We start from the raw sequence: 15593 nt of genomic DNA on the forward strand, positions 1-15593 counted from the left end.
TGTGAAAATGTGCATTTCCTGCCTACACTGCGAAGGATGACTCTCATTCTTTGTCTTTATTAAGCAGACATTTGGGGAGAAATATAGTAGAGATATTGAAAAGCTTTGTCCATTTGATTTCATTTTGCTTTTGATAATGAAAGATGAAATTGAAGTCTTCCACGTCTCCTTAGCACAGTGGAGACAGCGAACACATTTCCCTATTTTAGTCATGGAAAACCAAAGTTGGTGTGCTTATTGACTTACAAAATAAAGTTTCTGGAGTCTCTGCTTCCCTTGAATTCTGTGCAAAGGGTGGTAGAAAATAGTAAAGTTGGGCAAGGTAAGAAAAAGAAATATCATCACAGGTGTATACTTAGAGAAGCCACAGAAATTTGTGTAAATTCCTTTTTACTTTATGGGTGTCTGAATGTTAGTTTGTTTTCCGAACGCTAATACTTTCTTCTCCATTGACAGGAGTAAAGGGTTGTTATTTTGGGATGTAGGCATTTCTTCCACATTCAGTTTCCAAATCAGTCAGTAACAGGTTTGGTGGAAGGCATGTTTCATATGCTAAATCAGTGCCAAATTCAGTGCTAAATGTGTCTGGCATGGATTTTGTTGAAATTCTGTTCTTGTGGTCTTTTCCTTCATCCTTCTCCAGTGTGAGAACCAGTGCAGTAAGTGAATTGAATCATGACAATAATTCATCTCAGAAGCTTTGATGTAACTGAAATTAGGCTTTTGTTTAAGATATTGACTGATCAATAAAAGAACATGGGAATAATTCAATTACACATGTTTTAGGCTATTCTTAATGAGGAGATGAAATCTAATTGCCCAGAGGTTTTATATGAAATTGAGGAAGAAACTTCCATTTTCCCCAAACTACGACTTGATCCAGTGAATAATAACTACATCTATCTGTCCTCTGCCAATAAGGTAAGTACAGCATTTAATAAAATAATAAATTCATATAAACTACTGCTTTAAGGATTTCTACCACTTTAGAAGTGAAACATCAGTTTGTGTTAGAGTTAGACTTTTCATATGCAAACTGCAGTTACCAGCTTTCCATCTAATATCTGCTTATGTTGCCTATGTTTGGACTGCACTCTTGCAGAGCTTGGAAGAGCTTCTGCTGTCATGGTGCTGCCCAGTGTTGCTATGATGCAGCAATACCCTTAATTCCGTGGTGATTTCATGCCATTCTGCCAAGAGAGTGTTTGTTTCTGTTTTTCCTGGAGGCAGGAAGATGCAGGTCATGCAGAGCCAGGCTTAGAGATAGCAAAAAAACTTGTACACTCTTTGGAGACAAAGCAAACCCGATGTTGGTAGGTCAGCGTTTGCCAGTCAATTAAGGATTTTCTAAAGTGAAGAAATCTCTTCATTTGAGAGATGGCTTTGAAGCCTTAGTTCTGATAAAATCGGTGATAATGCTGTAATCAGTGATAAAATTCCCATTGTCTTCAGTTAGGCACAGACTTCAGAAGAACAAAACAAAAGGGCAAAGAGAAGTGAGCAATGTGTGCATAGTGAGGCCAGGGAGTTCAGCAGAAGCTGAGAGCTGCTGCACGTGAGCAAACGTGTTGGAGCTGCACGTGGAGCAGTGAGCAGCTCCCAGGAGCCAGTACAGTTGTTGCAGCCCATCTTGCAGCAGGGCTACTGAGCAGCAATCAGAAAATCCCTTTGTCTGGCCAGCAGTGGGAAAGATGGCACTGGAAGCTTGAGGGCTCGCTGTCCATCTTAGCTGAACAGGATTTCACCCAGCACTTAATTACCGTCACTTGAAATAAGATCACTTTTCTGGCAGTGAGCATAGTGTTTTAGCCTGCTGTTACAGAGCAGGGGTAAGGAGAACCCCTGACTGATATAAAACATCTATCACAAATATAGAAGGAATCAAAGTCTCAGTCAAAAGTATACATAGATATTCAAAGTAAGACTTGAATTTTCCTTAGCTTTGATAGAAGACCAAGTTGTTATAGAGGAACAACAGCTTTTAGGAATAAAAACTTCTCTGATTTTTTTTCTCTGATTATTTTCTCTTGGAGTGAAGTAAGGCTTCTACATTGCCTTCTTTAACTTGGTAGTAATCTAAGATTATGACTGGATTCTAAATTGATTGTCTCACACACTTTTCAAGATAAATTGAATTTTATAATATGTGGAGGGAAAAAACAGTAAATATAATTTTGCAGGAAACAGTTGTTGTTTCTGTTGACAAAATACAGGAATTTCTGATTCTTGCAAATTTGTAAAATATTGTTTGAATTAGTTTTTCTTACTAAGATCATTAATTCACATTGTTATTAATCACATTATTTGTATCTGTATTCAGTATTTGTAATCAGCTTTCTCTTTTTCTTTTTCCTTTCCTTTTCTGAAAATGGCTGGCTAGGATATTCAAGCTGAATGTACAAGTATAGATACATACAGTATAGCCACAATTATCTACATTTACTTACTGAAATGGCATTTTCATGCATGCTAAGCAGTTGCATGCGTTTGTTCTAGTGTGCACATGCAGTAACCTGACATGGTGATGCAAACACAGATGCATTTTGTTATGCGCATGCATTTTTGGATGCACTTTCATCAATCATTTAAATATCTCCATTCGGAGGAGAGGAAAATGGTGTTCTGCTAAGCAGAGCATTATTTGTAAAATATACCTCCTTTCTCTTATGATCTATACTTCACTATGCTGATCAGTCTTTCTTGCATTAATCTGCCCATGCTGGCCTTTGAGTAGTAGAACCAAATTGTTATTGTCAGAGGTGTTTCATTATCTGATGGCAAAATACAGTGTGTGCAAAATAGGCTGCATATTTCTATCCAAAGGTCTTCTGGCAGAGGGGAATCCATAAGGAGACTTCCCCAGAGGGATTGTGCTTGGTTGCTGTCAGATTTTTAATGGTAACCTTCAAGTTCCCTGTTTATGGAGGCTGTATTCATTCAATGTGTTATTGCATTCTTTGGTTTCAGGTGAGAAGAATACCAGTTGCAAATTGCGGTAGATTTGCTTCTGAGCAAGAATGCTTATCTGCAAAGGACCCCTACTGTGGGTGGTGTTCTTTCAATCAAAGGTATCTTTTAGTATTTTAGACTGTCATAAAAGTAGAGCATTACTAGTCAGTGTACATTTTGACTGGCTCAGGGCTATTCAACATCAAAATTGTATCTACTGATTTTTTGTGGAATCAGTCATAGCCATAAATGTGAGACACTTTCTTGTCATGTGAAAGGGAACTTGTGAAAGGCTTTGTAACCCTCAGATTTTTGAGATCTATCCATAAAATATATGTTGGGCTAAGAATAATAAGAGCAGATATTTTGATATATTTGTAATAATAAGAAGATATATATCTGCTTTTAGAAGAGATATTTTTGTTTTTCATATCGAGAGAGAAAATTGTATACTTGTGCTTGAAACATCTTAATAGCTGGAAGCATTTTGTATGTGAAAAAAAGAAGAATGCTTAGTTGTCTTCTATATTAATAGTTCATTTTTTTGGAACCACTGACTTTGGTTTAGGCCAAAGGAGAATTTCTTTCTAAGTACTTTGTTCCCACATTTGAATCATTAATTTTGACACTAAATTTGAAGCAAATTTGAAATCTATTTTACATCTGGGGCCTGGACTGGAGAAATTCCTGGGTTGTCAGGCCTAGTCTTAGCAATTGCAAGCAACTACATCATGTAAAACTAAAAACTTGCAAAGGACCATCCTAAATTTAAATTGGCTTTTTGTTCTTCCTGCCCTGGTTGTGCAGCTTCTGGCAGTCTCATTTTTTGCTGACAAAAATATGTCTGCTCATTTTCGTCATGTGTATGTTTATGGACAGGTTATAGTTATTTGTTCTGGTGTTCACATCACCTTTGCCTAAATAAGTTCCTCCCCCACCCTCTCACACTCACCTCTTCAACGTTTTTGTGCAAGCAATCTCTCTCTCTCCCTTTTCATTTTGATGTGCTGAAACATTGAACTTCATTAAGGTCCTCTCACTTGACACACTCCTTTCTTACCCCCACTCCAGTAATCCTTCCAAGAAATTCATGCATCCTTTTAAGATAAGGATGGCCAGGACTCTCAAAGTGTTCCAGAAGAGATTTCAGCTGTGCCTTGCTTAATATTGTTTAATCAGTCTGTCCAGGATGCACCTTAGTGTGTTCTGAGATCACAAACGTCTTTTTCATGACAGCATCACATTGATGGGCCACAATCATCCATGATCAAATAATGCCCCCAGGTTCTTCTCTTTCTTTGTTGTCTTTCCAACTGATGAGTTTCCAGTCTATAACACATATGGGTTGTGAGATTTTTATTGCTGTAGGTACATGTTCTTGTGCTTTATGCTTTGAAATGTCATTCCATTTCAAGGTTATCCAAATTTTCCTGTGTGATATTCTTATCTTCCTTTGCATGTTAATGTTCCCAACTCTGTATCATCAGCAGATGTCAACAGTGTAAACCTTCTTTTATGCCAATTTGCCAGTGATTAAAATCTTAAATTAAAGTGCCTATAAGATGAATTTTTGAGGAATTCCACTAGTAGCCTCTTCTAGAAGGTTAATACTGCTCATTTTGGTTTGTTACCCAATTGGTGTTACCATGATTTTGCTGAAGATCTGCTACTTTGTGTTTGCAAAGGTAGTTATTGGAAGAGAGTAGGTATTTGTTCTGTAATGCATTTTCTTCAAACTCTCTTTTGCTCCCTTGATAGAAGCTGTGTATGTTACAGTGCTAAGCTTTTCAGGTTTTTAATTGCCTTATAAAGAGATTGTGAATAACTCTTATTACTCAGTAAATCCCCTGCTTATGAGGGGAATCACGAAAAGTTTCAATTTGATTGAAACAGAAATAATTTACTCTTTTGGAGAAAAAATTAATTACTATAATACGAGTCTTGTTCAACACCCACATAATTTCTTACTGTTAAGTACTTAATGTCATTAAATATTTGGCTTTGTGAAGAGACACCTCTGAGTGAAACTTTAGGTAAAGAGGAAGAAATTTTTAGCCAATATTTTAGTCCAAGTCCATATGTGTCCACTAAAGCAATGTAGTCCATAATAATTTTGAGGTCAATGATGTTTTCTACTTTTACAGGGAAATAAGTTTTCTGTAAAATAAAATACACACTCCAGTTTTATGTAAAATTTATTAGGAATGCTCGTTTTTCATTTTAAGGACAGTGTGAATTGAAATCCAGTCCTTTAATGAAAAAATGTGTGCATCTCATTGCAAGTGAAAACAAAATGAAACAAAATGTTTCCACTGTTCCTATTTCTACTCTTTCTTCAATAGGGACATATATTAATTCTCCTTTTCACTTGCCATCATTCAAACCAGTTAGTCACAGTATTGTGTGATTTCTCCTGATGTTTCTAGATTTTTTGTAGATTAATCAGATTGGCCTGAATTATGCTGAAATACAATTCAAATACAAGATATTGATGTTTTACATGCATTTTCCACATGGAAACAACACAATGTATTATCTACCATGACCAGAGTTACTTTTGCATGTAGTCAATGTGTGGGACATCAGTAGACTTCATTCAGGGTTTGGTACATTCAAGAAAGAAGGAAGCCTCAGCTTTCTCTGAAAGCATGTTCTCATTCCATGAGGAAATCAGTATGCTTTGGCAGGACAGAGAAGGCATGTTAGGATCTGTAGTTAACAAAGATTAGTGAAGCAGAGACTTAAGTAAGTACAAATTAACCAGCATACATACGTATTGAGTTATCAGAGTGAATAAGAGGAACTCAGTTCCAATTGTGTGGAGAAATCTTTAGTATTATAAAGGACTAGTTTGCTGTGGAGTATTAAAAAAAAAAATTTGACTCTGTTTTTCTCTGTACACATATCTAGGCACGTCTGAAATCTGATCCAAAGCTTTCATACACCTTCATACTTGTATAAGGTGCAGTTCACCTTTCCAAGAAAGCCAGACTTAGTTGCCTGAGTCTGTATGTTAATTTTCAGAATCCTGTGGTTCACAAATAATATTTATCTGCTATATTCATTCACTTGCAAGTAATATAATTTTTTTTAAAAATAGGGGTACTACAGAATAATTTCATCTTTAGGTGAGTGTAATTATTTTGCTCTTAGCCTTTGCAGGGCAATTTTGAGAATTTATGCTGAGGGGCATCAGATGTGACTGATTCCTATGAAAATGACTGTTCTCCACAGCACACTGTTAGAGTGTTAAAGGTCAGCTCTTAAAGCAACAAAAGACACATTTTTCCCTCACATAAAGACAAGCATGACCCTGGGTCCTGGGAGGCATTACTGGTTTTGCTATTAAACTCTCAGATTCTTCATTGCCAATTGTTCACTGCTTATGTTCCTCAGGCAGTCTTAAGAAAGCAAGTAGCTTCTTCCTGGGACAGTTGTAAATATTCAGTTTGATAAACAGTTTTTAAATATTTCAATATTAGCATCACTGAAATGCATACACTTATTTAGTGCCAAATACTAGGAGTGTGTTGCCTTGAATCTTTACCATTATAATTCTCACCCTGTCAGAAACTGTAGAATGTCTTTCTTTTGTCTTTCCTCGTTGCCAGTGTGAATTACCTGCCTGTATGTTTCTGAGAATGTGGTTTATGCACATCTGTTGATGACAGATTCTGTCTTCTGTGGCTCTAAAACTGTAGTGCTAATGAGCCTTTGTGATCTCAGTAGGGTGAAGAGAGATATAAATGAGACTGAAATTCACCCTAGCTCAGACAGTTTGAAATACGTCAGGCATATATAGTCCCAATTTATTACAATATCATTATCATCTGAATGTATTTAGATGCAAAACCTCACCAGGTTCTTGTCCAGCAGGAACTCAGTTTCCTGAGTTGGACCACAAAGGAAGTGACCTTGTGCTTAACTGCATTCCATTTGCCAACATCTTGATCTGCAGAGAAGATGATTTTATGGCTCCTAAGATTTGTGGGGCTATTTTGGTCATTTCGGAATGTGGTGGATATTTTTGTTGAATATGTTGTTCATTTTGGAGGGAAAGCACATTGTTTGTGAAATATGTTTTTACAGTGAGCTCCTAATGAAAAAGGCCCATACTTTGCAAGTCTGAACTAATTTCCAGTTTGTAGCCAAGGAATGTTTTATGCCAGGCAGATATCACTGTTCATAGGATTGAAGCTATATATATGCTTCTACATTTGGTAGAAAAATAGAACTAAAACTATTAAATGTTACATTTATTTATAAATATTCAATCTTAGTATTAAAATATTAAGATATATTCAGTTAGCACTTACTTGTCTTTAATTGCTAACTGTATGAAATTACTTGGAGTTAGTCTATGAATTGTTCATTAGCTGTTGACAGTAGACAGCATTTTAAGGATTCACCTTTCTAACTTGATTGTCCATCTAATTTGTATGCCTAAGTTGTCTTTTTCTTATAACATGTTTTTAATATATGTAGTCTTTGTAGTACTTATGTATCCCAGTGTTTCCTCATTCTTTCTTCATTTTTTGTTGCACAGTGTATTTTCTATGATTTGGCATCTCTAACATTTGTATTTACTTTGAGCTATCCTAATTCTGAAATGTATTTTGTACTTGAAGACAGAGAAATCTATTTTGAGCCTTTTCAAATCTGGTGTTTTTATCCCAGTGCACTGACAAAAAAGGGAAGGATTACCATTCAAATCTGTGGGTGACAAAGGAGATTAGGGAAGAGGATGCATCTCATCAACTATGCATGTCATAGTCTAGCTTTACATTTGAGCTTCACTCCTATCCCTTCTTATACCCTCTGGAGAGAGCAAGCAGCTTCTACAGTGTGGTTCATTTCATTTTGGTATGAATGTCTAGCAGGGTAGGTGAATTGTACCCTAAAGAACGCATTTCTCCCCACAGAGTGTGGAGGGGGCTGGGGGGCAGCGAGGGGAGCAGATCTAGAGCTGTACAATGGAACAGTCAAGTTGGCAACGATGAATTCCATCCCGGGCTACCAGTTCCACTGTTACTGGCCAAGCATCTCGTGTTTGCTTGAGTCCCATTGACTTAATGAAAACCCTCGAGCATATATCAATGCAGCGTAATTAATTTTGATAAGCAGAAGATTTTACTGATTGTTTTCCTGAAGCTTTTTGCAGTTATAGCCATATTTCTGTAAAAAAAATCAATAGTGTTCCTGTAAAAAATCAATAACTTTAAATAAGTTGAAGTACAGTGTCTGAAGTCAAAGGCACAATAAGGAGGCTAGTATAATTTTATGTATACTTTTAGGTGCACATTAAAAGAGAATTGTACACATTCAAACAGCATAAATGGTTGGTATAACATTTCACATGCACCTGATAAAGATCTGAAAATCCTGCTAAGTTTCCCTGCCAAATATCAGGTATGTACACCCAGTTTTATGTGTGTTTGTTTATTGTGACTTAAAATATGTAATTTTGTTGCTTATTGCAGCTTGTCTTCTTTTGCCACCATGTTCCATACGTTAGTTCCTCTTACCCCAACAATTGGCAAACATCTTGGAAATCTCAGTAAGCTCAATGATTCTCCTCCTCTCCTATGAAACATATCATTAAGCTACACTTCATGATGCTGAGTCAAAATTTCAAATATTTACTATGCTAACATTGCTTGGAAATGTTTCCAATTGTATCACTGTATCAGCTATTTTAATATTTCCAGTAACTGTATATCAAGTGCAGTATGGAAGTTCTGAGCTTTGTAACAAGTTAGAAAACATTCACTGGGACACATATGCTAGCAGAAATTCTTAAGTGCTCAATATTAGTCTTTACTCTGTATCGGTTCTCAGCACATGCAGCCTTGAATATTTGATTATCAACTATTGTGACTGGCCACCTAATCTGCACGCTATTGTTTCTGATTTCCTGATTGAATACACTAATGTAATCATATTTGTAAAGCATTTGCAGCCAGAAACAAAGGATAACTCATTACAATATAAGTTCTGTTTCATAATTAAGTACTCTTTGGTTATGGATACAAACGATCTCTCTCCGTGAAGATTCTTAAATATTTTTTAAAGGAATATAACAGCATATAACACAGCAATATTCTAGTTTTAAACTCCAAAATTATTTAAGATTGCTTGCTAACATACCATACAGATCCATTTTATTTCTGAAAGTAAGCAGTGCTGTTACTTTCAGATCTCTTTCTGTATTGCTTCTTCAGTTGGAAGAGTCACTCTCCTTTGAGACCTTACCTAGTGAATTGTTTGCTTTCACCACAAAAATTTTCGTTTTGTGCATTTCATCGTTCATTGTTCTCTGTAGAGACAAGGTGATGACTTAGCAAATATAACAAAAACCCCATTGTGTTTTTATTGTTTTATAGGTTGTTGTGACTGCAAATGTAAGCAAAATCCTTACTTTCTGTATGATAAAAATTGTAACAACCGTTGAAATATTTTATGAAAACGTAGTGCTGAAAAATTCATCCTGTTTCTGCAATCTAACCACTCCAATGGTAACTGACAACGGTATGTTTTACTATTAAATGTATTTAATGCTTATTCACTGTCCTTTGACACTGGGGACTACTGTATGAATACAGGCCTAATGAGTGTAAAAGTATGTAATGCTTTTTATTAAATGTCACTGAAGAAAAATAATTCATATTTTGTTGAGTGATGTGAGTATAATCACAGTGTTCTTGGTGATTAAAGTTTTGTTAATATAGAGTCCTCTGTGGAAGTAATAGCAGACATTACCCGGTGTCTGGAAGCAGCTTCTTCAGTTGACCCTGTGGCAGTGCAGTGCCTTAGCATTAGAATATTTATTTACATGGTGCCATTAATAACTGTCTAAGGAAACTTAAGATAACTGCAATGACAATCAAGCTGGCTGGAGCAATGGAAGCAGTGCTGGTTTAGTGCTTTGCCTTGACAAATTAACCCATCTTAACTCTTCTCTAATCTGCAAACCGAATTTGTTTTTGCAAGAAACTGTACTGGCATAAATAAGAGGAGAATCTAATTATGAATATCTGTACAATAAATAATCTTAACATTTAATTAACTGTTTCAACCTAACTTAGACACTGTGAGAAAGTGATTGTGCAATGTGGAAGATTAGCAGAAAAATAGATGGTTCAGGGGCAATTTGGTGGGTACATCCTTTTGACTTGATTTCATTCATCCTTCTGAATTATTGGTTGAATCATGTTGCAGTAATTCTGACACTGCTTTGTTCACCAGTGGTTCTCAGAGTTAGACACCTGAGCAATTTGTATTGGATGTGTGATGCTTGTGATCTGGTTTGTGTATCTAATGGGCGGCTACAAGTTTTAGAATGAGGTGGTAAATTACCGAATGTCTAGACCTTTGAGCTGTTCTTTAGGCTTTGGTCTCAAGGATCAGATAAAAATCATTCACAGTGGAGTCTTATTTGACTAATGGTAGGGCAACGTCCCCCTTGCATTTCTTCAAGAGTCTGTATAGAAGCACAAAGCTTTTTTAACAGAGATTGGCCTTATAACTTCTTAAAGTTGCTTATGTCAGAATGCAAGAGTTTTAATATAAACTAAGGAACACATAGCAAACACAAGGATTCCCACATGTTTTTAAGTGACTTGAAGAAGAAACAGAAAACAGACACATGCCTTGCCTTTATCTCTCCCTCAGTAATATAGCCCAAAGGACATGGAATACTGTGCATGAATCTGATTCTCTTATAAAAACCTTGGTGCAGGAAGAGGAATGAAATTTACCAGATACTTTCAAGGACCTGTTGTTTTGAAGAGCTCAGTGCTACAAAGAACTCTCTCTCTCAGGGACCCTTGCCCCTGAAGAAGGTTCTTTGGAATATCTGGATCTGAGTAGGCTGCATGGGAAAAACTCCTCAGCGTCACAGAAGTGTTGTGTCAAGTTCCTGTCCAGTGTTGGGAATTGAGAAGAAAAGACTGTCACTAGAAAGTGACAGCTGGAGTGATATCCATGAGTATTTTAATCCATTAAGCCTTCTTTAGTAAATACTATTAGTGGATTTTTAAGAGGGAAATGTCCTTTATTGGCCAGTCCCAAAAGCCATGTTATCTTGTAATTTTGGAGTATATAGCTTCACAGACTAAAGCTTTCTCTTAATTCCATTAGCAGGTTTTCAGAGAACAGTTGTTATGGAAGCCAGCTCACCTTGCCTGTGCTTTGTGCCAAAAATGAGCCCTCTGGCAGTGTTAACCAGAAGGCTGTGAGGTTAGCTTGTGCCTGCCAGTATTTACTGCTACTCACGTGCTCCTGTGAGCTGAGATCTCTTAGTGGATACTTCAAGTGTGAAGTAACATTGTTTATTTGTGGTATCTCCTGTAAAGTGACCTCAGTTTCACAAGAGGATGCACTTGCAAAACACCTTTAGGTATCATTTCCTGGAAAAAACATTTTGAAAATGCCTGCTACTCAGTGCAGTCTAATGCATTTTTAAAGGTCAGTGGAGACCATACAGAAAATAATAGGTTCCATTAATTTCAACATAGACAGAATCAGGAAAGCATATTTGACAGTGTTGTTTTTAAAGTATTTATACAAGTTTAAAAGTAAATACAAGCTCTGCCAGTAGGAGATAAATTCCTTACTTTTACTTACTACTTCTAGTGAAATACTAGGAGTATTTTACTCTTTCTCTAGCTCATGGCCTGAGACCTTTCTCATATCTTGATTTAGGCGAGTGATTTAGGCAATTGTGTATCAACACATCAGATTTTTGCTGATAACTAGATTTCTGGAGATGCAAACAGGTGCTTGATGAAGGATTTCAAAATGTCTGTCTGTACTCATCCACATCTTTAAGCATAAAAATGCTGTTAAAGCCAGATTCTGCTATCCATTTAGGAAGGAGTTTGAACTTGAGAGTGGTCCCAAGGGCTGTTTCTAACAAGCAGTTCAGATGAGTTTGCAGTGAGCACCCAAGTGCCATGCTGCCATGTGGAGGGAGGCGATACCTACATGAGCAACACAGATGTAGCCAAAGCTGGCTTTCATCTGAACAGGACAGCCTGTCATAAAGGCTAAGTTTTCTCTGTCTTTGCAAGATAGGTATACTTAAAATCTGTGTAACTTTTCTGGATTAAAAAGCTAGCTACTTTCTAGCGTAGAGAAGTCAGAAAAGTCTGCAAACATGGGTTTCATTTGATCCCAGGCAGCCATTCATTTCACAGACTACACATCTGCAGGCACACAGATGAAAGAGACCATGGTTTAAGTGGTATATATCCAATTCTACTGTTGGATGTGGTATTCTGCTCATAAGGGAAGATACTCTTTCATACCACAGCTGCCAGTGAATTGTTGGTATAGTAATTGCTAGCTGAAATAATGGCAAATTGACTCATGCAATCATAAAAGATTTAAATAGGATGAAAATTGCTACTGCATAGATTACAAAAGGAGACTCTGAAACCAAGTCTGTGAGACAGAAAGAGAGAGAAGTATGGTATGGTGGGGTCTCTTGCATTAGAACAGTCTGCTGTGTTAGAAGACAAATTCAGGGTCTGGTTATACCACAGTATATATATCACTCTGTGCTTTTTGAGAGATGATTTTATATCCCTGTTTCACAGTAGCATTTCCTTATCTATATCCTGACAATAACATTACTTTTATTTGTCATGCAATGGTGGTATCAAACTTAATTAATACATGTGTATAAAGCATTGGCATAACTCAGCTGAAGAGTTCTGTGGAAGGACAAAATCTGGTTATTTTTATCAGTCAGAAGCAGGAGTGAATGTATGAGAGAAGGTGCATACCAAGTATAGAACAGCTACTTTGAGTTTTCAACTCAAATTATTTTTGAAATGTTATTTCTTCTAATATCCATCATATACCTAACATGTGCATTTTTCCAGATTGTCTAGTTCTTGAAGCATCACTGTCCTCAAGCTCTTGGAATATCACACAAACATTTCAGTTGAAAAAGTAAGAGCCTGATTCTTGTTAAAGTTCATTGTGGGGTTGTTGTGTGTGGGGGGGGGGAAAGTGACTAAAGTCATTCATCATTATTTTTTCTTTTTTTTTTTCTGTATTTATCAAGGAACTACATGGCACTAAAGATAGTCAGATCTGTTTTCTTGGCCCACTTCCTCCTCCTTCTCTTTTTTTTTTTTTCCCTTAAAAAGCTATTTCTTCTGATGACTCCCTTATTTAATGGGACCTAACTGTAGGAGAGTCATTACAATGACTGAATTTATGACAAGTGCCTGAAGAGATAATAAAGGATGTCACAATAAGATTAAAATTCTTTTTGTCCTTTCATGAAAGGTGGGCCCCTGGTACTCAGTGTAAGGCCTAGATTAGAGAAGTCAAGAGATTCTTTAAAATCACTTTGTGAAGCTGTTTTAAATTAGACCCAGATGCAATTTAAATATGCTCTATAGGTAACATGAATATAATTAAACTAGAAAGTAACATGTAATCTGCTAATAGGAATAATGAATACCTATTCTTCTATACACATTATTTTTCAGACTCTCTGTTGAGAGCTGGCAGAGGAAGCATTCATGCCCAGTACGTGGCCTAACACTTTATGATAGGTGGTTGTTAATGTTTAGAAAGATCTGGCTAACATATGCTGTAGGTAACTACAGTGTTCCCATTCAGAATGCTCCTCCCCTATGCAAAAAGGCTCATTCATGGGATGAGATAAAACTCTTGCTTTTTGGGAAGTGGCACATCACTTCCCCGTCCCTGGCGGAACATGGGGAAGGAGCTGTCTTTCTCTAAATCAGAGCATTTCTCAGCATGTTTGGAGAGGGACTGTGCTGCTCTTGGCTCTCTTCCATATTGATAGAAGCATTGCAAAGCAAAATAGAGACTAAGTAGTCTCAGAACAGGAATATTTTTTGGTAGATGAAAGCTATAACAAACTGGCAATACTTTCTAGCACTACACATGGAACAGAGGTTCAGACAAGCTGAAAAAAAATCAGTGATGGTTTTCTGCCCTTTTATGGTTAAAAAGTACTACCTGTCCACTCAATGTACTGGAGTAAATCACAGTAAAATGTAACCCAAAGTGTTTCCTCTGCTTCCTGCCTTTTTTGAAATTAATGACTTTCAGCATCTCAGTACAGATTGTATTTCATACTAAATTTCTTCTCAGAATAAGTACAGCAGAACAATGGGCTTGGAGGGTAAATGGACTTTTATTCATCTCATTACATATTTGCTTGGTTGTTCCCTTGGGTTTATGCTCTTTTCTGTCACTTGAAATTTGACATTCATGACTGAATCTAGATTGAGTTCCTGTGTCTTACAAAAACTCTGTTTCTGTTACCAGCTGCTCACGGTGTATACACAAGGGTGAGTGTGCCAGCTGTGAATGGATACGTGTCTCTCCTGTCACCACCTGCCAGGTGAAGTTCGTTGGGGAAAACTGGAATCCCCTGTGATGCCTTTTCCTTGTATTTTTTTATCTGAGCAGCAATCTGTCTCTTTTCTATCCTGACATGGTGAAATGCTTATTTTTTTCCAGGATGATTGCAGTGCAGCTGCTTCCAAGGGGATCACTGCTGTGCAGAAAAGAGAGGTCAGTTAGCATTTTAAGATCAGCGTTATTAAGGCTCTCTGGATTGGGGGAGAAATTTATTTAAAATCAGAGGACTTTGCAGAAAAAATAGAGAAATGGATGAGGAGGAAGTCATTTGCAAAGGAGGGTAATGCAGAATTTGGATTGATGCTATTTCTTCTTAGTGCTCTATTGGTGTTAAAAGGTACCAGCAAAAATTTGTGTTTCAGATGCAAGCATTGAGGCAGTGAACACTGCAATTGTCATGTGCCTACCTCTAGATGCAGTGTTTACAACATTGCTTTAAATGCCAAAGTCCCTGTATGCTGTATTTAGTCACTCCACAGGAGCCAGCACGCTGAGGGCTGGAACATGTGAGCTGACCAACAACAACAAAAAAAGCAGAACATTTCAGGCTTAATATCTTACCTAGACTTAAAAGCATGTTTGAGTTCTGCTGTCACAGACAACTCTGGGAAACTAGGCTTCAGAGTCTCAAACCTCTTCCTCATTTTATGCAGCCAGATCACAGCTTCCCCTGAAACATAGCTGCCAGGGGAGCAGAAGGAAGGGGAGGATGTGCCACCCAGTTTCTGCATAACAGAGAAGTGGCTAGAGGATGAGTCCAGGAACTGAAATCCATGGGTGTTAGTAAATCTCTAGTTCACACTTTGAGAAAAATTTTCCTTGTTTCCAGGCTGTAGACAAAACTGGAGATGGATCCACACAAGCTGGATCACTGGGAAGGAAGAAGTGTCACTAGTGCTGCCAAAGTACCTGCTGAATCTGGTTACTAAATTCTCTACAGAATTCATATAGATTGTATGTGTGCATACAGTCTAAATGATTTGTCTCATAGGCCAGCCCTTTAACCTTCTGATCATAGGTCAGCCCTTTAACCACAAGGTTATCCCTTCATTCTTTATGGAACCAAAATCTTTTTATTTTCTCTCCAAACTGAGTGATCTTTTTATCAGTGGTTGCTTATGACAGGTGTTAGGAAAGAAATGAGTAGTGGAGAGAAAACTGACTGATGAGTAAGTACATAGAGATTTGCTGCCTACACTTTTTGGTTTCTGCTTTTCTGAGAGTGATGCACA

General features: G+C 37.1%; 1 protein-coding gene across 1 annotated transcript in view; it reads left to right on the plus strand.

The window, feature by feature from the left end:
- Positions 1-15593, plus strand: part of PLXNC1 (plexin C1) — a 69444-nt gene that overhangs the window by 12253 nt on the left and 41598 nt on the right. Inside the window, exons 3-9 of the mRNA XM_054275872.1 lie at positions 787-921; positions 2968-3068; positions 8244-8358; positions 9333-9477; positions 12837-12906; positions 14266-14341; positions 14461-14514. Coding sequence (XP_054131847.1) covers positions 787-921; positions 2968-3068; positions 8244-8358; positions 9333-9477; positions 12837-12906; positions 14266-14341; positions 14461-14514 — 696 coding nt within the window. The remainder of the gene's footprint in view (positions 1-786; positions 922-2967; positions 3069-8243; positions 8359-9332; positions 9478-12836; positions 12907-14265; positions 14342-14460; positions 14515-15593) is intronic.

The sequence above is a fragment of the Melozone crissalis genome, unplaced genomic scaffold (genome assembly GCF_028551555.1).
Source record: "Melozone crissalis strain CALT ecotype California unplaced genomic scaffold, PUWL_Pcris_2 ptg000004l_1, whole genome shotgun sequence".
NCBI lineage: Eukaryota > Metazoa > Chordata > Aves > Passeriformes > Passerellidae > Melozone > Melozone crissalis.